Source organism: Pelmatolapia mariae, linkage group LG7 (assembly GCF_036321145.2).
Source record: "Pelmatolapia mariae isolate MD_Pm_ZW linkage group LG7, Pm_UMD_F_2, whole genome shotgun sequence".
In the NCBI taxonomy this organism is placed as follows: domain Eukaryota; kingdom Metazoa; phylum Chordata; class Actinopteri; order Cichliformes; family Cichlidae; genus Pelmatolapia; species Pelmatolapia mariae.
The window spans coordinates 59,259,975-59,279,260 of record NC_086233.1 but is presented as its reverse complement, the minus strand read 5'-3'; the positions used below and the strand labels follow the sequence as shown (position 1 = coordinate 59,279,260).

Sequence of the window (19,286 nt, the reverse complement as noted above, 5' to 3'; positions counted from 1 at the left end):
CTCGCTCGCTCGCGGCATGTGGAGCAGGGCTGAGTGAGGAGGGAGGAAGGGGGTGGAGGGGGTGGAGGGGTTGTCCGTTTGACCAACATCGATTTGAGCGGAGGTAGTCGACACTCGTGGACGAGCCTTTACCGCGGTGGCAACGTCGGTGTGACAGCTCCCCTTTGCAGCGAGGGAGAGAATGAGAATAGTGGATGTAGTTTGTACAGCGCGGCAACAGAGAAGTCACTTCAAAGGTGAGCGGAGACAGCTTTAGCGTCTCTGACACACTGTGTTGTCTTCTCCATCTGATTAGCGCTTGTAACGAAACGACCCGTTTGTTACTGTCTTTTCCTGTCCTGTTATATTTTCACAACTTGCGCAATCAGCTAGAGATCAGTAAATGAACCCCTGTTCACTCGTTTTAAAACTAGTCGCACGTGCAGGGCTGTTAGAAAGCGCTCGTGTTAACCGTTAATGCAAGGTAAGGTTTGTGCTCGTGAATGTTTTGGGGTTTTTTAGGGAACAGATACGGTTTATGGTGAGAGAAGTTGGCTAGCTTCGCAAACCCTCTGTGGTTAAGAGCAGTGTAGGAGCGGTATTCATTTTTGGGAATTTCTGATTTTGCATCACTCTTCACGGGCTTTCCAGCTGTTAAATTACGTGTTAACCGTGTTTAAGTGTTTAAGAACAGGGAAATCTCGGTGTCCTTAATTATCTGGCGTTTCACCCGAACAGCACATCTAGTCTGGGGTTTTTTCTCACGAAGCAAAGACATTTCTTAATCAGTTTCGCTCTTGCTATCTTTAAGTTCCGCATTGTGTTAATGTATGCTTCGCAGGTATGAGAGAAGTGTCAAAATCAGGAACTATAGTTGTGTTCGACATAATGTCCTGTCGTTTTATGTCCGATAAGCGACATAGTTTTTTAACTGGAGCCAGCTGGGGTTTACTCTGAATATCCCACCACTCAGAAAGCAGACTCCAGCATCCAAAAGTAGGCCAGTAGCTGGTCTGTATGTCATGCTACACCGTGCTTGGTCCCCCCTCTGGAAGGTTAACTGGGAGTCTGGCTGGTTCAAATGTGGAGTGGGGGGAGGTTACAGACAGAAAGAGTCAAGCGAAAGATGTCCAGCAGCTCTAGCTCTCCTGTGTAGGATTCCAGTCTCATATTACAGATGTGCATGTAGCTAATGTGCACATTACCTCTTTAATTTAAATATGTATTTGGTAATAGCATGAAAAGTATTGTACAGACGTATTAAGTCAGTGCTATATTAGGTTTTCATACATACACTTCACACTTCACAGCTGTGTTTTTTTTTTTAAAGATGCTGCTTTCTGTTCATATCAGAAAGGTGTTTCTATGTTTTTGCTTCTTGTTTAGCATGTGAGAACCCCACCCATACCTCAGTTTCCTGCCTCTTTAATTATCTCCTGCATCTGTTCCTAATTATTTTAGTTAAGAACTTCTTTGATTTGGTTTCTGTTGTAAAGCTTTTCAGATAGCAATAAATCAAGTCTCAATAAGTCAACCACCCTTTAATATTAGATTTTCCCTTATGAGAAAAATCTGTAAATCTGTGTGCACTTACAGATAGGGCATGGCATTTTCAAAAATGAATATTTACGTGGATCTCATCCTTTTCAAACCGTCAATTTGATCTAGAGTCCAGCAGCACAGGGTGAGTTTAGGATATGTGTGTGAGTAAAATCTTTCCCTTTAAACATTGTTCTGACTGCAAGCAGGATGTCAGCCACATGTGAGGCAGAGCATGTGAGCCCTTATTTTATTATCCTTGTCTTTTTTCCTAATGACTCACTAGAATTTGCCTTTTTTAGAACACGGATGTGTTCATTAAGCTTTTGCAAATTTGCTGTTATATATCCCTGCTTAGCTGACTTTAAAGCAATTATGTAGTATTATGTTCTGCAGTATTTTAGATAATAAGTAAATATATCCCTTGGTTAGCACTTGGAGGAAAGGATCATAATTGGATTTAGTCAAATAAACCATAAACACAGACGCTTTATTTTTTTACTCTGATACAACATTTAGGTCTGTTTATGGTTCACATGTTCGTTTTCAGCCAGGAGTTTGCATTGTTTTCTGTTGGGATAATATTATTACAGCAGAGAAGCAACAATAGTCTTTTTGTCGGTCTGAATGGCGGCTTTATGATAGATTCCAAAGGCTTTACAAATGGGCCAGTGTCACAAAATGCACCGGATAGTGAAGCCTTTTGCCAGCCTTTTAAAGGAAGAAGAAAAAGAAACGCTTTACCCCAATAGTGTGACCCATGAAAAGTTTTCAGTGGCCTTGTCAGATGATTAAAACCACTTACAGGTAATCTCTGATCATCTTGTTGCAATGCAATTGTGGTCAGAGCTGGGGAGGTGTACCATATTGCGTGTGGGGGTTTAGTAGTATAGGCTATAGCTATGTTTACGAAAAGTTGTTCCGAGGCACACTTGAGGCAAGTCCAGGTGTTGGTCTGTTTTTATCAACCAACAAAATAATGTTTAATTTTTGTTTTGCTTTTATTTACTGTATCGTGCTTAAAGCTGTCCGGCCTATTTCAAATGAGAGCTACATCACAACCAGAAGCAGCAACACTGCTTGTTGATCTGTGTGAGAATGTCTCGCACATTGTGTTGTGAGCCATGCTAGGTCGAGATGTCACAAATGGGCTGGTCAAAATTCCTTCCTCTGACAGTATTATTCAATCATAATCTATGGTAGGTTAGATGTCACAGAAGCTATTTTGGACAGAAATGAGTAAAATTTTCCTCAAAATATTTCAATATCCCCAGCCATTAGTATTCTACGTTTTTCTTTTCAGGGTGACAAGATCCTAGAGTTTGTGTCACCATGCATTACGTAATAGACCTTTGCACACCCTGAACAGGTTTTCTGTGTTTTTATGGGCTACATAGAGACAAACATAGTCACACTCACACCTACATACAACTTGGGTTCCTCATTTTCCAAACCTGTGCTTGCACTCCTAGAAAGAACTTGAAAACTCTGCACAGAAAAGCCAAAGTCATCCAGTGGATTGGAACTTAATAGTATAGTCCACGAATATCTCAGAATAGTGGGGCATTTATGATGCTTTTATGAAGACTGCGATTGTTAGCACCTTTTAAAATTATATTAATACACAAGGATGATCATATTAAGAAGGCAGTTATAAGAGGGAAAATAGATGATAGATACCAGTGTAATAACATTACTTTACACTATTATAATCCTTAAGTTTCAAATACAGCATTTTAGCATTTGATCAGTATGTTACTTTATCACAATCATGGTGCAAGAAACTAGGTTTCTGCGAGAACTCATTCCGACATTTGCATGAGCTAGTTTGTCTATAAATGATCCCAATTCTATTTCCCACACTCCGTCATTAGTGAAATTGAGGTCACACCACTGTTGAGATTGTAAATTGTCACTCAGGCTGAAAACTGCTACACCCATGAGGACACGAGTGGTCGGTTCATGGGATAATAGCTGAACACTTTGTTTGTTTGTTTTTTGACATTTGTAGAATGGCTAAAACGGACCATCTTGGAATTTCCCCTCTATGATTGGCTCTGTTTGTGTCTTTTCTAGATGCCACTTTGAATTAGTTTTTGCCCCAAATACTTAACCTCGTTTTGCTGAACTGCTATAAGTGTCCTTCCAGTGTAGAGCTGTCCCCCTTCCATAATCCTCTCTTTCTGTCCTTGTAAACAACATTAAAACTGACCGAATCACACGTGTAACGGTAAGCCTAGCATTTTTTCTTTTTTCTTTTTTCTCTTTTTTCTTTTTTCTCTTCAGCTTTTGACTTTGGCCGTGGTCGGCTCTTCCTCATTGGGTAACATCCTCTCTTTGTGTTCACCCTCTTGAATTATTTAATCTGTTTGGCTTTCCAAAACCTAGCACTGTGCTGTGGTGGGCAAAATATAATGGTTTGTAAAGAGTGGAAGCTGTATCAGAGGTTAAGTCTGAACTGTGATCTGAGCGTTTGCTCTTAATTTAGTGAAGGACGCTTGTTGTGCAGCAAGCTGCTTTTGTAAATGGTTAAATACGAGATCTATCAGCATGATTTAAGCATTGCTTTTTTTTAAACCTGTTTTTCTCTGTTTATTAGTCATTCAGCCTCACGTATAAGTTTACTAACATTACCACAACAGTAGTTATTTAAAGTGTGGATATACGTTGTTGTTTTTTTTCTAGCTACACCGCTTATGTTGTGACTGTGTCTTTTCTAAGATGAGGATCCATTTATGAGAATGTGGCTTTCTCTGCAGGATCTGAGGTTTTGTGTTTATGAATATTCTTCCCTTGACATTCTTGTCCTCCTCATACCACTCCTCAAAAAATTGCTTGCACTCTGGGAAACAGGCCTGCGATGGGCTTGCTTCTCTAGCATCTAAAACTTTGTGTGGTCATTGTTATAATTAGACCCCCCCTTCCTGCTCTCAAGCCACAGTAATGAACAGAGACCGCTTTCAGTCTGAGTGATACAAGGTGAGGTGAACCCTCTTCCTCTTGCTCCATCTTGTTGTTTTTTTTCTTTGTCATGAAAGGAAAAAGGGCACATTTGGATGGTGAGTAATGTTGGTATAATCTATGTTCTGTGTGGCTCTCTCTGGAAAAATGATAATGCAGAGGGACATGGGTAATATAGAGTGCAGCAGGACAAAAAAGTCCTTAGGGACAGCAAGCTATTCTGAGCCTTTGTGCTTTTTCTCAGTCCCTGAGCCCTGGATGTTTCCCCCTGGGCCACAACGTCTGTGTCGGTATTTTCTATGCATAAACACTACAAAAAAGTGAGTGAGATGGGGCGGCGGGGAAAAGGGCCCAGACAGCAAGGAAGACAGGGAATCTTTTGTTAAGGAGACCATAGCTTCTCAGAAATAAGATTTTCTCTAAGTGGCCTAAGGTGGGTGGTATTATTCTTGTCTCAAATTGTCCTTTGAATTCCTAGTATGGACTTGAGCTTTGCTTCAGCTCAGTCAAGAAAAGATTTAGTACACAGTTTATTTTACTTTGCTATGAGTCAGTAGCCACTATGAGCAAGCCTTGAGAAAAATGCTACTGGCATGGGCACGGTGAAACAAATGGCTCTTGTCCATGGACCATCACACCTGCCAAACATGTTTGTTAGTATGGAGCCATATATAGAAGCTGTTGATGATACTGAGATATCTGAGCTTGTTTTTTATATTAATGTGATGATATGGTCATTATTTTGAGCATGTTAAAGCGTGGCTTCTAAAAATATGACTTGGTAGCTAAATTATTATTACTTTTTTATGTCCATTATATTGTACTTAGGAAAAATTCTCTCAGATTAACTCACCTTGAGTATACAATAATCTTGTTTCAGCTGCTTTGGTCTCACTTTAATGGAGGTTTCATAACTTTATTTTTTTAGAGGAAAAAATAGTCACTCTTGTGTTCGTTGTAATAATGATTCCTGTTCTCTAAGTAGGTTCTAAGCTTTCTATGACATTCCTCATCTCTTAATAGTGCTCTCAGTTGGCCTCTATTACCATCTAATTTGACCCTGGATGATCATCTTTCTTCGCCCCTGCTTAAAGTAGGGAGGGCACCTCGTGGTCGTTGCTCTCTGTCTGCTTTTTCCAGCTCTTTTCTGCTTCTCTTGGACACATCCATGCTTACATGCATACACTGTGTGTCTGACACCCATTACAAAACTGGAGCTCTGTTGCCATCTGGGACTTGAGAGTTCTTCATGTGGAAATTAAAGCCATGTGGTTGCTTGTAAGCTTCCCTTCTCTGAACTAGAATGACATACTTGTTCTTCACAGCCGCCACAAAGCTACACCACTGAGCTAATGTAATGACAGGGGAAATCGAATGCACCACAGGACATTCTTTCAATTTAATTGTCATAAATTGTTCTGCTAATGACTGTAGTAATTAATACGATTATAAACTTAAGCAACAGATGTATAATCCCACCATATTCTTAATTTGAATTGCTTTTTCATTTGATGTAGGGAAGTGAGAAACCCTTGATAAAGAATCAGATTTAGATCATTTACATCTTAATCGTGCCTCGTTAAAAATCTGTTTGTCTTTGACACTTCATGCTTATTAGTACCCTGACAGTGAGGTTATAAGATCCTGTGCAGGAACAGTGGTGGTTTACAGTACATGTTTTTTAATAATATATCCATCTGAAGAGTGAGTGTGAGAGTTTACTCTGCAAGGTAACCAGGTTGAGTTGGTGCATGGTTCAAGCTTGTCTGATCTGAGTGTCCTTTGGCTGACCATGCAGCGCTGACTAATCATGTGCTCAAAAGAACGAAACATCTGGCGTCTTTTGCTTTGCGTCGCCGTCAGCAGTGAGGTTAGTGTTTTGAGTGCCAGCCACATAAAATACATTAACGTAAAAATTTGATCAGGCCTCAATATTCAACAAATCTGACCTTCGGGATTCAGGTCAACTTTTTTCCAGTATTTCCAAATTTGACCTCAGCTCGTCTCCCTTGTGTTTTTGCCCTTGTGCTGGTACAAACTGTCTGAGGTAGTTTGACTTGAAGGCTTCAGTTCAAGATATCAACCCACACGGACTTATTGCAAATATGTCATCGTGTATCTATCTAAATAAGAGTCTAGCGCTTGTGGTTAGTTTCCAGGGCCCTACCGTAAGTTATTGCCAGACTACTTGTAATCCCAAGCTTTCATTCTTACTTGGCGCTTGTATAATCCTCTGTCTTAAATCGGAATCCGCTCGGATTAAGATTGATTATAAGCCAAAAGAGAGATGATCAGAAACCAAGGGAAACAGAAATATATTTAAATAACATTTGAGAATTGTGTTCTGTTTCCTGTGAGATTAACTATATCTTTTAGTTTTTGAACCGCAGTTAGCTGATAGAACTATAAATGGCCTTTTGGTTTTCAGTGCGGAGAGCTGTTTAAAAGTGTGCTACAAGTAAGTCTTTGAAATAAAGCTACTTGGCTTAATTTTTTTTCCTTGCAAAAGCCAGGCTGCTTATGGCTTTATCCATGACATTTTAGAGTATGTGAGCAACATTTAGAGATAGGAAATTTTAGTGATAAATCAGTAAAGGAAGTTTTGACTGCCGCATCACGGCATCACCGCTGAAGACCTTGTAATTAGCTGACTGTGACTCAGAATGCTTTGCAAGCTCTTTGTGGTTACAACTGTGCACTGTGAGCTTATATATGTGAGCTTAATTTAGAGCCCTATGTCATAACAGGAAATGATGTCATCTAAGCCTTAGCTTCTACCCTGTTAGCAACATGGTTGTCAAAACGTAGCCATACAGTTGTTGTTTGTTTCATTTTTCTTCTTCTGACTGTTCAGTGGTGTTAACCATCTCAAATTCCAGCTTACTGTTTGCTCACTATCTTCTCACTATCTCAAGCGGCCGATTTTGTTTCTTTCAAACACATAACCTTTATTCATTCCTTCTGTTTTCTACACAGTTAGACAAACGACACATCCCTATTCATATTAACTCCCCCAGGTGTGATATTCGTGTGAGGTTTCTCCCACTTGGTGACCTTCTCAGTTGCTTAATCACATTTTCCATTGAGCTTCCATCTGTTGACACCCTGATCCCGACCACAAGTAGCCACCTTCCTGTTCACCACTTAAAAAGAGCAGCTGAAAGTAAATTACTTTGACGCAGCCACGGATGTAGCCTCAGCTGTTTTTTCTTGTATTTTGCTTATGAGTCATAAGCAAATCACCAGTTGTATTAGTGTGATATAATCTTACTTCTCGGATGAGAGGTGAAATGTCTTCAAGAAACTTAAAGAAGTCTGGTCGCTTTTACTTTGACCTGGATGACTGAGAACCTACACAGACAGATCGACTGTAGTTTTACTCAAAATCTTTCTTGCTGATCACACAGTCCAAGTCTGAAAGAGTTGAAATATTTGTTTAATGGCTGGAGGAAGAAGAATTTTGTCCCACTCTTTCTGTAGTTTTCCTTGAACCTGTTATTGAAGGAGTGGCAGTCACTAGTTTCCTTTTCTTCCTGGCTCAAAAACAATGCTATCAGCATTGTTTTTGTGTGGAGACTCAACACAGGAAGAAAGCATCTGAGACCTAAAGATGAAGCGCGACAGATGCTTTATTTATTTATTTATTTATTTATTGATTGATTGATTGTTGATTTTTTTTTTTAAAGAAATTCCCTCAGCAGACAGGATTTTTAAAAAAGTAAAATTCCATTGTACAAAGCATAATGAAATGTTATACATATTCGGAGTGTATATATATATATTTTTTATACATTTACAACTTACATTTATAAACATTTGAAAATGGAGTAAAGCAATCTTCACTTTGATGACCATAAGGGTTAAAGTTGTTGGCATATAAATCAATTAACTCCTAATGCGTTTGAATTAAGTTTCACTGGCAGTGCCATTAAAGCTGAACTCATAATAACAGAGCACGTTCACTTGGCATAACCTTGCTTACACATCCGTGTTGTGCGACATTCCTACTAAGTCATTGCATCAAAATAAAATTAGTCCTCCTCATTCACTTAAATTCAGTGCATCTCTTAGAAGAGAAACATAAATTAAACTTTTGATAATTGTGAAAATACAATTAAATCAAGAGGGCTTAAAATTCGATTAATTAAGAAAAACAATTATGTAGCTTTACAATGTGGTTCCATGACACTCCACACATCAACTCTGATGTTAAAAAACATTGTGTGCATAGTTAAAGTATTCAGTGCAATTCAGTTTTATTTATATAGCACCAGATCACAACAATAGTTGCCTTAAGGTGCTCAGCTTTTTATTAATTTATTTCTTTACGACGTTCTTAGCCTATGATAAATACACTAGTAAGGCCACATTATCTGATCATGTGATATAGGTAAGATAAGACTTTGGTTACCGAGCTCACCTCACAGACGGTTTACACAGCTGTTCAGAAAGTATGCTGATGCCATCAAAACCCTGAAATGGCTCAAGCTGAGGTGGATGAGAAAAGGGAAATTTTGAAAAGGAAAGCAAAGAGCAACAGAGTCCATTTGTTCAGAGGTCTGGTTTCACTGAGCACCTGTTTCTACTGTGGCAAACCTCTTCCATTATTAGGCCTAATTGTAGGAGAGTCCCAAGAACTGCTCGTATTTCAGCAGCACTGGATACCTTTTTATGTGTGTGGGAAGACACCGTTACAGGTACTGAGAAACAAATTGCATCCTGAACTTGTACGTTTTGTGAATGATAGATCGCTTCAAATGCCATGTCTCCCTGTCAGCACAATGAGTAAGGGTCTGCAGGGAAAAGTTAAAGGGTCTTTGTGTGAGATGACAGGTGCATTCACACCTGTTGCTGCTTGGCATGCTATGAAAAATCTACTGCCTGAGGTTTCTGTTGGCTGCATGTGCTGTCAAGAATCAGTATAACGTTCCTCAGTGCACCACATTTATTCCAAAGGGCTGACTTATACTAATTTCCTGTGTAACCTTTTTAAAACAAACACTCTTCAAAAAGTCAATGTGAAGAATTGCATTGGACAATACCATGCAAGCTAATTCAGACAGCCAACTCTAACTGCACTGTGTCATAAACATGTAACATGCCTCATCCGTTATATTCCATATTTAAATTTCTAAATTTCCTACTCGCTCTGACATGTCAGTGCCACTGCTGCGCTGCATTGCTTCATACTGTTTCAAGCCCTCCACCAACTCCAGCATACACTCATAGGCTGTTTACCTCACAATTTCTGTATGTGTCATATTTTCAGGGAGGGATCTCGGTAAGTTTAATGCAAGGAGATTGTAGCAGTTTTATGTTACAATCTTTTTCTAATTTTCACTTTCAGTTATCTCTTTTACATTCAAGCAACATTTTATACCATGTAATTATCCTACCATACCAATCAGCAGTAAATCAATATTTACTGCAATATTAGGTCAGTATTCTTCCACATGTCCAATGTATATGCCAATGCATTGGCATATACATTGGGCAAGAGAGATTACTCTCTTAATCTATTTCTGTGTGTTTTCTTATAGATTTTGACATGAAGAAGGACATAGACACATTAATAGCAGAAGAACGGGCTGAAATCATCTCTAAATATGACAAGGTAGGTGTTTACAGGAAAACCTAACTGTGACTGTGAACATTTCCATAGTGACCAATTTGTGGTTACACTTAGGATATTTTTGCAAAGCATAATGCATTTGTAGAGGTGTAGCCACAGAAGATTGTCACGTTTCATTTGGAGGATACTACACAGATCAGCATTCACACGCTCCCTACCTTTGCATGGGCTAAGTCTCAATTGCATCTGTCAGGAAGGCAGAACATCATCAGAAAATGTCAAGGCATGTGCTCATGTCTCAGGCTCCTAATTTAAAATGTAGTGCACCGACTCGCAGGGTTTAAAGAGGAAAATAATGGATCTGTCCAAATATGCATGATTTGAACTGTTTGTGTTTCAGGGCAGGCAGGAGGGTGTCAGTATTGATCCATGGGAGGATGCTGACTACAGCATTTATAAAATCACAGACCGCTTTGGCTTCCTGCAGTAAGTACATTTGAAGCTTTGGTCTCTACCTTGCAGTATTTTAAATTTGTGCACATTCCTTGCATTGAATTGGTCCCATCGTTCTGTCTATGCTACTTCTCAGATTATGATGATTTTTTTATCATTATAAAATGTAGATTACTCTCTTAATCTACCTCTTTGATACATATTGTGTATTCCTGCCCTTCTCCAGTGAGGAAGAGCTTCCAACACCCAGTGTGCTTGAAGAAAAGGTATGAGCATTTTAACGTATAGCTACTTCATATTTTTACCATATTTTTACCATTCAAGCGATCTATTTATGTCCCCATCACATATGCACTGAACCACATGTTGTTTTTCTTTCTTCTCTCCAGCAAAAGCAGCAGGAGCTCGAGCGAGTTGAGAAATGGCTGAAGATGGTGAAGAAATGGGACAAATACAAGAGCAGTGAAAAGGTCGATAGTCACCCATCAACATTCAGACACCAACATGTCTTAATTTAGCCCATGCTTCCTTTTTTCTGCTTGGCTATCTGATGTACTATTTCCGTTTCTTTTTATAATCTGTTTTCCATTCCTCTTTTAAGCACAGCTCACTCCTTTATCCATCTCCTCTTACTAGACTATCGTGAGGAGATGGATAAAAAAAAAAAGAAGTACATGAGTGTATGAGATGAATCCGTGTCAATCAAGAGAGCTAAAAGGCGTACACCTCAAGAAGCATTCAAACGTGACGCTGTCCCTCTGTCTGTTTTTGCCGCCTCATGAAGAGCTTGTGTTCATGTGTTTCTGTCACATCTGTTTCAGCTGGCGAAGCGTGTATATAAAGGTATTCCTCTCCAACTTAGAGGACAAGCTTGGGCCTTGCTTTTAGACATAGAGAAGGTGAAACAAGATGGTAAATATGAGGTAAGATATTAAAATTGATGGCAATTTTCTATGATTTTGAGAAACTGTGTCCTGGTTTTTATACACAGAAATGTCATTCCCCTGTTATCCAGAAAATGAAGCAGCAGGCTCGTAACTTCTCCACAGAAATTAAGCAGATAGACTTGGATGTTAACAGAACCTTCAGGAACCACATCATGTTCATGGATCGCTTTGGAGTCAAGTGAGTTCTTAGCTTCACTCAGGAGGAAGCTGTTTACTGCACCTAGTATTTCATTGTATCCACAAGTAACACATTATACATACATACAACAGAAACTGTTAAACCTTGGTTGTTTTTTTTGTTGTTGTTTTTTTTGTTACAAGTGGCTTTGCCAGGTTTTTTTGTTTTGTTTTGTCAGGTCACATGTCCAGGTTTCCCCTGACAGAGGTTCCTGCAGGGTGTGACCTCTGACCTAAACGTTGCAGTAGCCCTGTCCCCTCCCCACTCACATACGCACTCACACAGTGCCATGCACACACACACAAAACCAAAGATGTGGTTTCCTCCTCTCGGCATTTTATTAGCCTTCCTGTCAGCGCGCAAAGCCCCACAGGAAATGGCATTATACAGAAATGTGCGCTGGCGTCACATGTACTGTAATACCACTGCAACAACAGAAACTTATATCACCAAATGTACACAGACTTATCTTCCAAACACTAAATACCTTCTTGTGTTTCTCATTTTTTTTCTTGGGACAGTTGTGCAAGGCGCTGTTATGTGTTACTCTTCACTCTGAGTGTGTAACAGAGTGCTCTGTTTTTGCCCTTTGTAATGTACTTCCCCTCCAATTCAAAGCCACCGAGTCCAAATAGACCAAAACACCGCTCCATCCTGCCTGGCTGCCCACTCCTTCCCTGCAAGTCAGCAGCTGTCTCACACACACTGAGAAACTGACAGCTATTTAAAGCTCCTTTCCTGCTCTGTCACTGTCCATAAGACATCTATTTACTATAGAAGCCTGTGGGGGCATTGTCCTATCTACATCTGCGTACATTAGATCTGTTACTATCCCTACGCCGTGTGCACATTGTACACATTAGCCTACACACATTGGCTGCCTGTGTTCAAGGTCTGAAGCAGTTGTAATCAGATGTAATTTCTGGAAGATCTGTGAGGCTTTCCATATATGACAGCATATTTTCACATATCATGAACAAAATGTATACTTCTCTACTTCACAAGGTCAGCCATTACGAAAAGAAAACCATAAAAGTAATCTTTTTGGTCATCTTTTTTTTTTTTCAGCCATAACAGAAGTCCTGTCACACATTAAAACTTAAATCTGTAGCAACAATACTGAGGGTCGATTAAGCGACTGGGTGGATGAAATAATTGGTTCAATTGAACCGCTTTACTCCAACACAGCGTTTCAGGTTGTTTGGTTGTTTTAACTGGTGGCTTCTCTGTTCTCTCTCCAGGCAACAGGCGCTGTTTCACGTACTAGCTGCTTACTCTGTCTACAACACGGTGAGCAAATTTGTCCGTGTATCCGTGTCCGTACTTAACATTGTGTTGCGTAATATGGAGGAGTCTTGTGTACACTAGCTGCACAGGAACAAGCAGCACATCCATCAAGAGTGTTAGTTTCTGTACAGCGGAAAACAGGCCGAGCTATCCAGACCCATCTGTTGTCACTCTTGTTTAGAGCCTTAGGAGAGATCTTTTATTTATGACTGGCTTGGCCTAATTGTACAGCAACACAGTGTAGCAGATAGACCATTGTTCACATTATTAGACCAACTTCCCCTTTTGACAATATTTTAGCTTCAGGACAAGTATTAAGCCAATTCACTATCTTTTGTTCTAAGATTTTATTCTGTCTTAATGTAAGAGGATGCCTTGTTTCCAGCTAAGAGCAGCTTTTAGAAAATCAACAAACCTCACATCCTCATTTCTCATAGAAGCTAAGTTGGTTACTTTTCACTTAGCAGTCATCTTAACAGTGTCTGCACCAGTATCTTTGAATCACAGTTGTGGATCTGAAGGCAGAGATAATGAGTTTTTCATGCATCTGCTTGAGGGTCTCAGTGTATTTTTCCAAGTGTTTCTCTTTGCATGGTGAAATTCAGCGTTTACAGACATGCACAGAATCACCAGCACTCGTATGCATTTGTATCCTGTGTCTGAACACTTACATCTATCATTTGTATTCATATTGAACAGATTTTAATATTCCTACACTTTTCAACTAGCAGAAATTTAGCAATAGACTTTTGAAGAGTACACCACATGCAGGCAAGCCAAAGTCTGTTTTTCTGATTGGTTTTTGTAGTCGATTCCTGTGTGGTAGAGGTGTTTGAGCCAGAGGAAATGGGCATGTGTCGTTCCCTTTTTCCTTTTTCCCCTCTTCTCACACACTGCTCAGAAGAAACTGGGTCAGTAGGAGAGCCAAGAGAGAAAAGGGAAGAGAGATGGAGGGGGGGGAGGCATGTTTGTTCTTTTTGCCTATGTGATGGTAGTGAAGAATGTGGAGAATGTGTAGTTTAACCTCACCATAACCCTAACTGTATTTATGCTTTTCCTTGAAAGGATATTCTGGTGTGTCCGTTGGTAGCTACACAATAAATCAGCCTTAATATGGACAAATACTAAGCATGTGTCTGTGTTTGCATGTATGTGATTGCCAAGGGCTAGTTTAGTTTAAGTCACTGAATCATTGTGAAGTCATATTGTCAGTAATTGAAGCTGGATGCATGACATTACTGAGAGTCTTTGATTGGCTAGTGTACATATTTGTACAATCCAGGTTTGAAGTGCTGATAATACCAACACTACATCTTGTTGTGTACAGTAAAACTGCACACTTCCACAGTCTGTCTTCAGACCTCATAAGACATTCAGGTGCTCTCTGTTCCCTCATTTCTTAGCCTGTGTGTGTGTGTGTGTGTGTGTGTGTGTGTGTGTGTGTGTGTGTGTGTGTGTGTGTGTGTGTGTGTGTGCTCTATTAAATTATGAATACTTCCTCTCATTTGCCCGTTCTGTTTAACTAAAGCTGTTTCTGCTCCTCTCTTCCCCCAGGAGGTGAGCTACTGCCAGGGGATGAGTCAGATCGCTGCCATCTTGCTCATGTACCTGAATGAGGAGGATGCCTTCTGGGCTCTGTCCCAACTCCTTACCGACAGCAAGCATTCCATGCACGGTGAGACAGAGTTGGGAATGTAGACAAACAGGAAAGCACAGTTAATTAATGTCTGGGAAGTAACTGTACTGTTTAAAACCAATTAAAAATATAAGGATCCTTTACTAACGTTAGTAATTGTTTTCTCTTTAATTTGTATATAATACATCTCTGCTATCGCCATACACAATTTATAGTCTGCTGACTAATTGTTTTCCCTCCCTGCTAGGGTTCTTCATCCCGGGATTTCCCAAGCTGCACCGTTTCCAGGCTCATCATGAGCTCATCCTGTCCAAAATGCTGCCTAAGCTCAAGAAACACCTGGTGAGTAGCAGTACATCTGCATGACTGATGCCTTCCATCCGCAAGAGTAATTGAGCTCTTTGAAACCTTAGAAGTTCAGACTCATTTCAAACAATCAGGTCATTTCTCATTTTTTTGATTAATTCATGTTGCAAAGGACCACATGTTGCAGATCTTAGATTCCAGAGTATTTGAAAAGCGAGATTTATAACTGAAAACAAATTCTAAGGCAGAGTTTCGCATTCATTCCTGCTCCACAGGACAAGGAGCAGATGACAACAGGGATTTACACCACAAAATGGTTTCTGCAGTGCTTCATTGAAAGAGTGAGTATTTGGATTTCCTCCAGATCTTCACTGGGGGTTTTTTTGTTGTTGTTTTTTATATCTAGTCCCATTAATGAGTGCCTCACAATGCTTTCTTTTACTTTCATTTTTAAATTAGAACTACACCTGTGGCAGTTTTATTATGTTTTGATGAGACTGACTCTTAAATTAACAGACACCTTTCACCCTCACCCTGCGTTTATGGGACATCTACATATTGGAAGGGGAGAAGATGCTATCTGCTATGGCTTACACTATCCTCAAGTTACACAAAAGTGAGTATGAGGCTGTGCCATGCCGCGCTTTATCCCTAGATACGGCCGCGGCTGCTGTTGCTACACGAGTGAGTGTTACTGTGTGGATTACATCGCACGCTTCCTCTCGGTTGGCTGCTTCCTAACTGGATGGCTTACATAACAGAAGTGGTCGGTTGCTGTGGAGAAGAATCAAAAGCTGATTTTTCATTGGGTGGCATACTCTAGCACTGGCTCGGCACATTGGTTGATTTCTTGCAAAACAACTCCTTTAACAGGCCAATTCTTTACTTGGCATCTCTTTACTTGGTATCTTTAAACATTACATCTGAGCTTAACTACTCTTTTTAACAGTAACATTTCTATTCCTCACCTCATGGAGATTATCCTCATAGATTACTTTGCTCCTCCTTTGTCTGTATTGTGTGTAATCAGAGCGCCTGCAGAAACTTCAGTTAGAGGACCTGAGAGAATTTCTTCAGGAGCAGCTGGCTGCTTCTTACTTCATGCCTGATGATGCTGTAGTTGAACAGTTGCAGACAGCAATGTCTGAACTACGCAGTAAAAAGCTGGACCAACCTCCTCCAGGTGCACCTATGTTCTTTTACAGGCCTTTTTTCCCCCCATCCTAAGCTTCACATCTTTGTCTACAGCTTTTGTCTTGTATTAACCCACAATTTCTGTTTCCTTTTTTAGCCAAGTCAGATGAGTTACCCAAGAAACCTCTGGGTCAAGAGAGACCAGTTCTCCTTCTCCCATTGCAGCCTGACTCTTCTGTGGAGGTCAAAGTAAGTCCGCAGTCTGAGAGCGAGCCCAGTACAGATACCCAGGAAACAGTTGGCATCACCCCACATCAGCCTCCCTCCCTTGCGGAGCCCCAGGAATCTAGAAGCCTCTCCAGGCCAAACACACCTAGTTTGCCTTCACCAGACCCTGTTGTGGTTCACACACAAGGGACACCATCTTCTCTGAGGCCTTGTCGAAATCCTCCGATCCCTCCAAAAGTAGGGGTAAGGAGAGATGTTAAGGAATTGTTCCCAGCAGTTAGTCAAGAGAGGGGCAACGAGGAAAACGAGACCTCAGTCACACAGATCCAAGAAGAACCTGTGGATTGGCCTCCACCCTACGAGCCCCCTCCCTTGGATATGCATACAATGGAAGCTGAGGAGGAAATCATGGATCTCCCTGATCTACCACCTCCACCTTTCATTTTCCCTGACCAGAGTGACCAAATGCCACTGGGAGGTTGTTCGCCCCATCTGGGAGCTAGGACTTGCCCGGGTATCCAGCAGTGCTCTCCCTCCCCCCGCTCAGCCTCACCACTGGTCAATCAAATTAAGCTATCCCCAAAACTATACCCTAAACCTCCGACATCACTTGACATTATGCAGAAAAAACCTTTGCCCTCAAAACCCTCCCCTAATCGTGCCTTCACAGATTCTTCTTCCTCTCCCAGAATTCCCCCAAAGCCAACCAAGTTCCCAGTCTCTCTATACGTCCCGGTATCTGCAGGAGATAGACGGCCTTCTAACACCTCACAGTATGACAACCTTTCGGAGGTTGACGAAGATGACCGTAATCTAGAAAGAGTGCTGAGCTCCACTCCTGAGGAAATTCCCAGCCTGCACAACAACCCATCATACAATAGAGAATATGACCCTGCTGTGTACCCTCTGCCTCCACCTCCTGTCTACATGCATCACTCTGCTTCCCCTCCCTCACTATGTGCCCTTCCCAGTTTGCCACAAGAACCAGAATATGCAGGAGAGGGCAGTTGGGTGGAGGATCCTATCATTGCCCCTCCTCCACCTAGTTTTGCAGACAGACTTAGTCCCCTCCAATGCACCACTGCCAGCTGTTCAGACCCGCACAAAGCCATGTCGCCCGGTTATTCTAAGCCTTTCTCCAGGGGCCCCAGAGACCATTCTGCCTTCCCAGCACCGCTGTTGTACACCGGGTCACCTCCGGCTCACTTAAGATCCTCAGGACAGTCAGGAGTAGGAGTAACTTTGGTCCAGTCCAGTCCAGACTTTTGCAGGGTGCCTCAAAGTGGACATCAGTTGCCCAAGTCGGTGACATTTTAAAGTGTTATACAAATGTTACTGAGTTATTGATTTTGACAATATGCTTGGAATTCTCTGTTACTGCTTGTGTAGTTTTCAAAGACATTTTAAAGGTGAAAGGCCAGTAAGTTTTAAATTTGTCGTGTGTGTGTGTGTGTGTGTGTGTGTGTGCTCTCGCGTGTGCTCATGTGCTCATGCTTTGTGTATAGATTTCTGATTCTTGCACCTTCTTTTATGGGCAGTGGTGTCAAATTTGTATTTAAATTCTGTTGTCTGCACAGAAAAAGTGTTAACTTGCCTGCTCTTGTTGTCATGTGAGAATATGAGGTTTCAGTTTTTTGGATTGTAATAAGAAATTTTCAGACTGTTTGTCCATACAACCTGCGCATTTCACCATTGGTTTGCTTCTCTCTGTTTAACAGTGTCCCAACAAAGTGTCTTAATCTTATCATAGTGCACAGAGGGTTGCAACTCTAACACAAGGGCTTTGAGGCTGCCAAATGAGACCTTCTTGCAACCAAAGCCTGTACATTTATGCTGAATTTATATCAAACTGTGAGCAGGCTCACATATGTAACAGTATATCAAACTGTAATGAGAAACTGTTAATATAACACTTTTCTTTACAGAATTTTTAGGTCAGTACTTGATTTAAAAAAGGACCACTAATGCAGTGCACAGGCAAACTTTTCAGAGAGTTTAAAGCTGTATCCACCAGCAGCAATATGAAACGATGTGATACTTCTCTGCTTTAAATACTGAAGTTTATATCACATGAAGCCTGGTCAGGTCAGCTATTTCCCAGGCAGGTAGCAGTGGGTACTTTGTTTTTTGTTTGTTTGTTTTTTTAATTTCTTTGTTTGGATGTTTTTGTTTTTCAAAGTAATAGTTCCAGTGTTATCTGTTTGTCTAATACTTGATCTTACAGCAATAATGCACTGTGTATATATACTTGCATGTATCAATTCTAATTAAGGAAAGACTAAAATGAGGTTTCATTCCATCACATCAGCAGTTTCTCAGTAAAATCCATTGACACTTTGAGAGTAGCGCCATCTAGTGTTCAGTGGTAGAATAGATTCAAACCTGTCAGTCGAGATGCTTTTGGGGAAACTATTTCTGCTTATTAATAGTTCTTCCTTTTATTCTTGGTTATGAATGTGCACATATTCAGAGACGTATACATGAGCAAATCCCATATCTCACTGTTTAAGACTGATATAAACCAGGAAGAAAAAATAATCTGAGTTTCTTCACATATTTTAGAGCTATTGGTGACTTTGTTTTATTTAATTGCTATAAGGACTTTTTTTTTTTGAGAAATGGAAGTTGAGCCATAATATAAAATACAAGGACCTACTGTATAGTCAAACATGTTTATGTTCTTACAATTATGACATTGTATGTAAACATCAGTTTTGAGTTTTGTTTTGTTTTTTTGCACTGACATTTGTTATTACAGACATTGCCGTTCCTAATGTTTTTTTTATGGAATTACAAATTAGTGCTAAAGTCTTTGGTCTAGGTTTGCAGACTCACTGTACATTCTTGTCTAACAACTTGGACCTTAGCTCCCACACAAGTATATTTGGCTTGCTGGAGTATTCTGTCATGTGACCTGCCCACCAATTGTGGATCAGTACTCCTTTTATGGATCTGTTTGGCATCAGTGAGATTTGGGCTCAGACCAAAGCTTTTGTGCAGTTATGCAACTATGTGAGTTTTATAAAGAGACAAACCCCGGTTATCTGTTCTTTTTTTTCTCTCTTT

The 19,286-nt window shown here is 40.4% G+C and overlaps 1 protein-coding gene across 2 annotated transcripts; it reads left to right on the top strand.

Moving 5' to 3' along the window:
* The first annotated feature begins 88 nt into the window (after nucleotides 1-88).
* Nucleotides 89-19,263, top strand: si:dkeyp-19e1.3 (USP6 N-terminal-like protein). Of its 2 annotated transcripts, none has more exons than XM_063479978.1 (14): nucleotides 89-236; nucleotides 10,020-10,093; nucleotides 10,452-10,537; nucleotides 10,731-10,770; nucleotides 10,894-10,974; nucleotides 11,326-11,427; nucleotides 11,520-11,629; nucleotides 12,871-12,919; nucleotides 14,471-14,591; nucleotides 14,800-14,894; nucleotides 15,134-15,199; nucleotides 15,375-15,474; nucleotides 15,889-16,041; nucleotides 16,150-19,263. In XM_063479978.1, the coding sequence occupies exons 1-14, from the start codon at nucleotides 182-184 to the stop codon at nucleotides 17,535-17,537; spliced, it is 2,520 nt and encodes an 839-aa protein (XP_063336048.1). In that variant the 5' UTR covers nucleotides 89-181; the 3' UTR covers nucleotides 17,538-19,263. The 2 variants fall into 2 exon arrangements, with proteins under 2 accessions (XP_063336048.1, XP_063336049.1); XM_063479979.1 differs by lacking the exon at nucleotides 89-236 and adding an exon at nucleotides 4,876-4,912.
* The last annotated feature ends 23 nt before the right edge of the window (nucleotides 19,264-19,286 follow it).

Excerpts from the sequence above, each read along its gene's own strand:
- si:dkeyp-19e1.3 (XM_063479978.1), top strand. The coding sequence starts at position 182 with ATGAGAATAGTGGATGTAGTTTGTACAGCGCGGCAACAGAGAAGTCAC. Across the intron at positions 10,538-10,730 it reads GACCGCTTTGGCTTCCTGCA|TGAGGAAGAGCTTCCAACAC; the intron begins GTAAGTACATTT and ends GCCCTTCTCCAG. Across the intron at positions 14,895-15,133 it reads CTAAGCTCAAGAAACACCTG|GACAAGGAGCAGATGACAAC; the intron begins GTGAGTAGCAGT and ends CCTGCTCCACAG.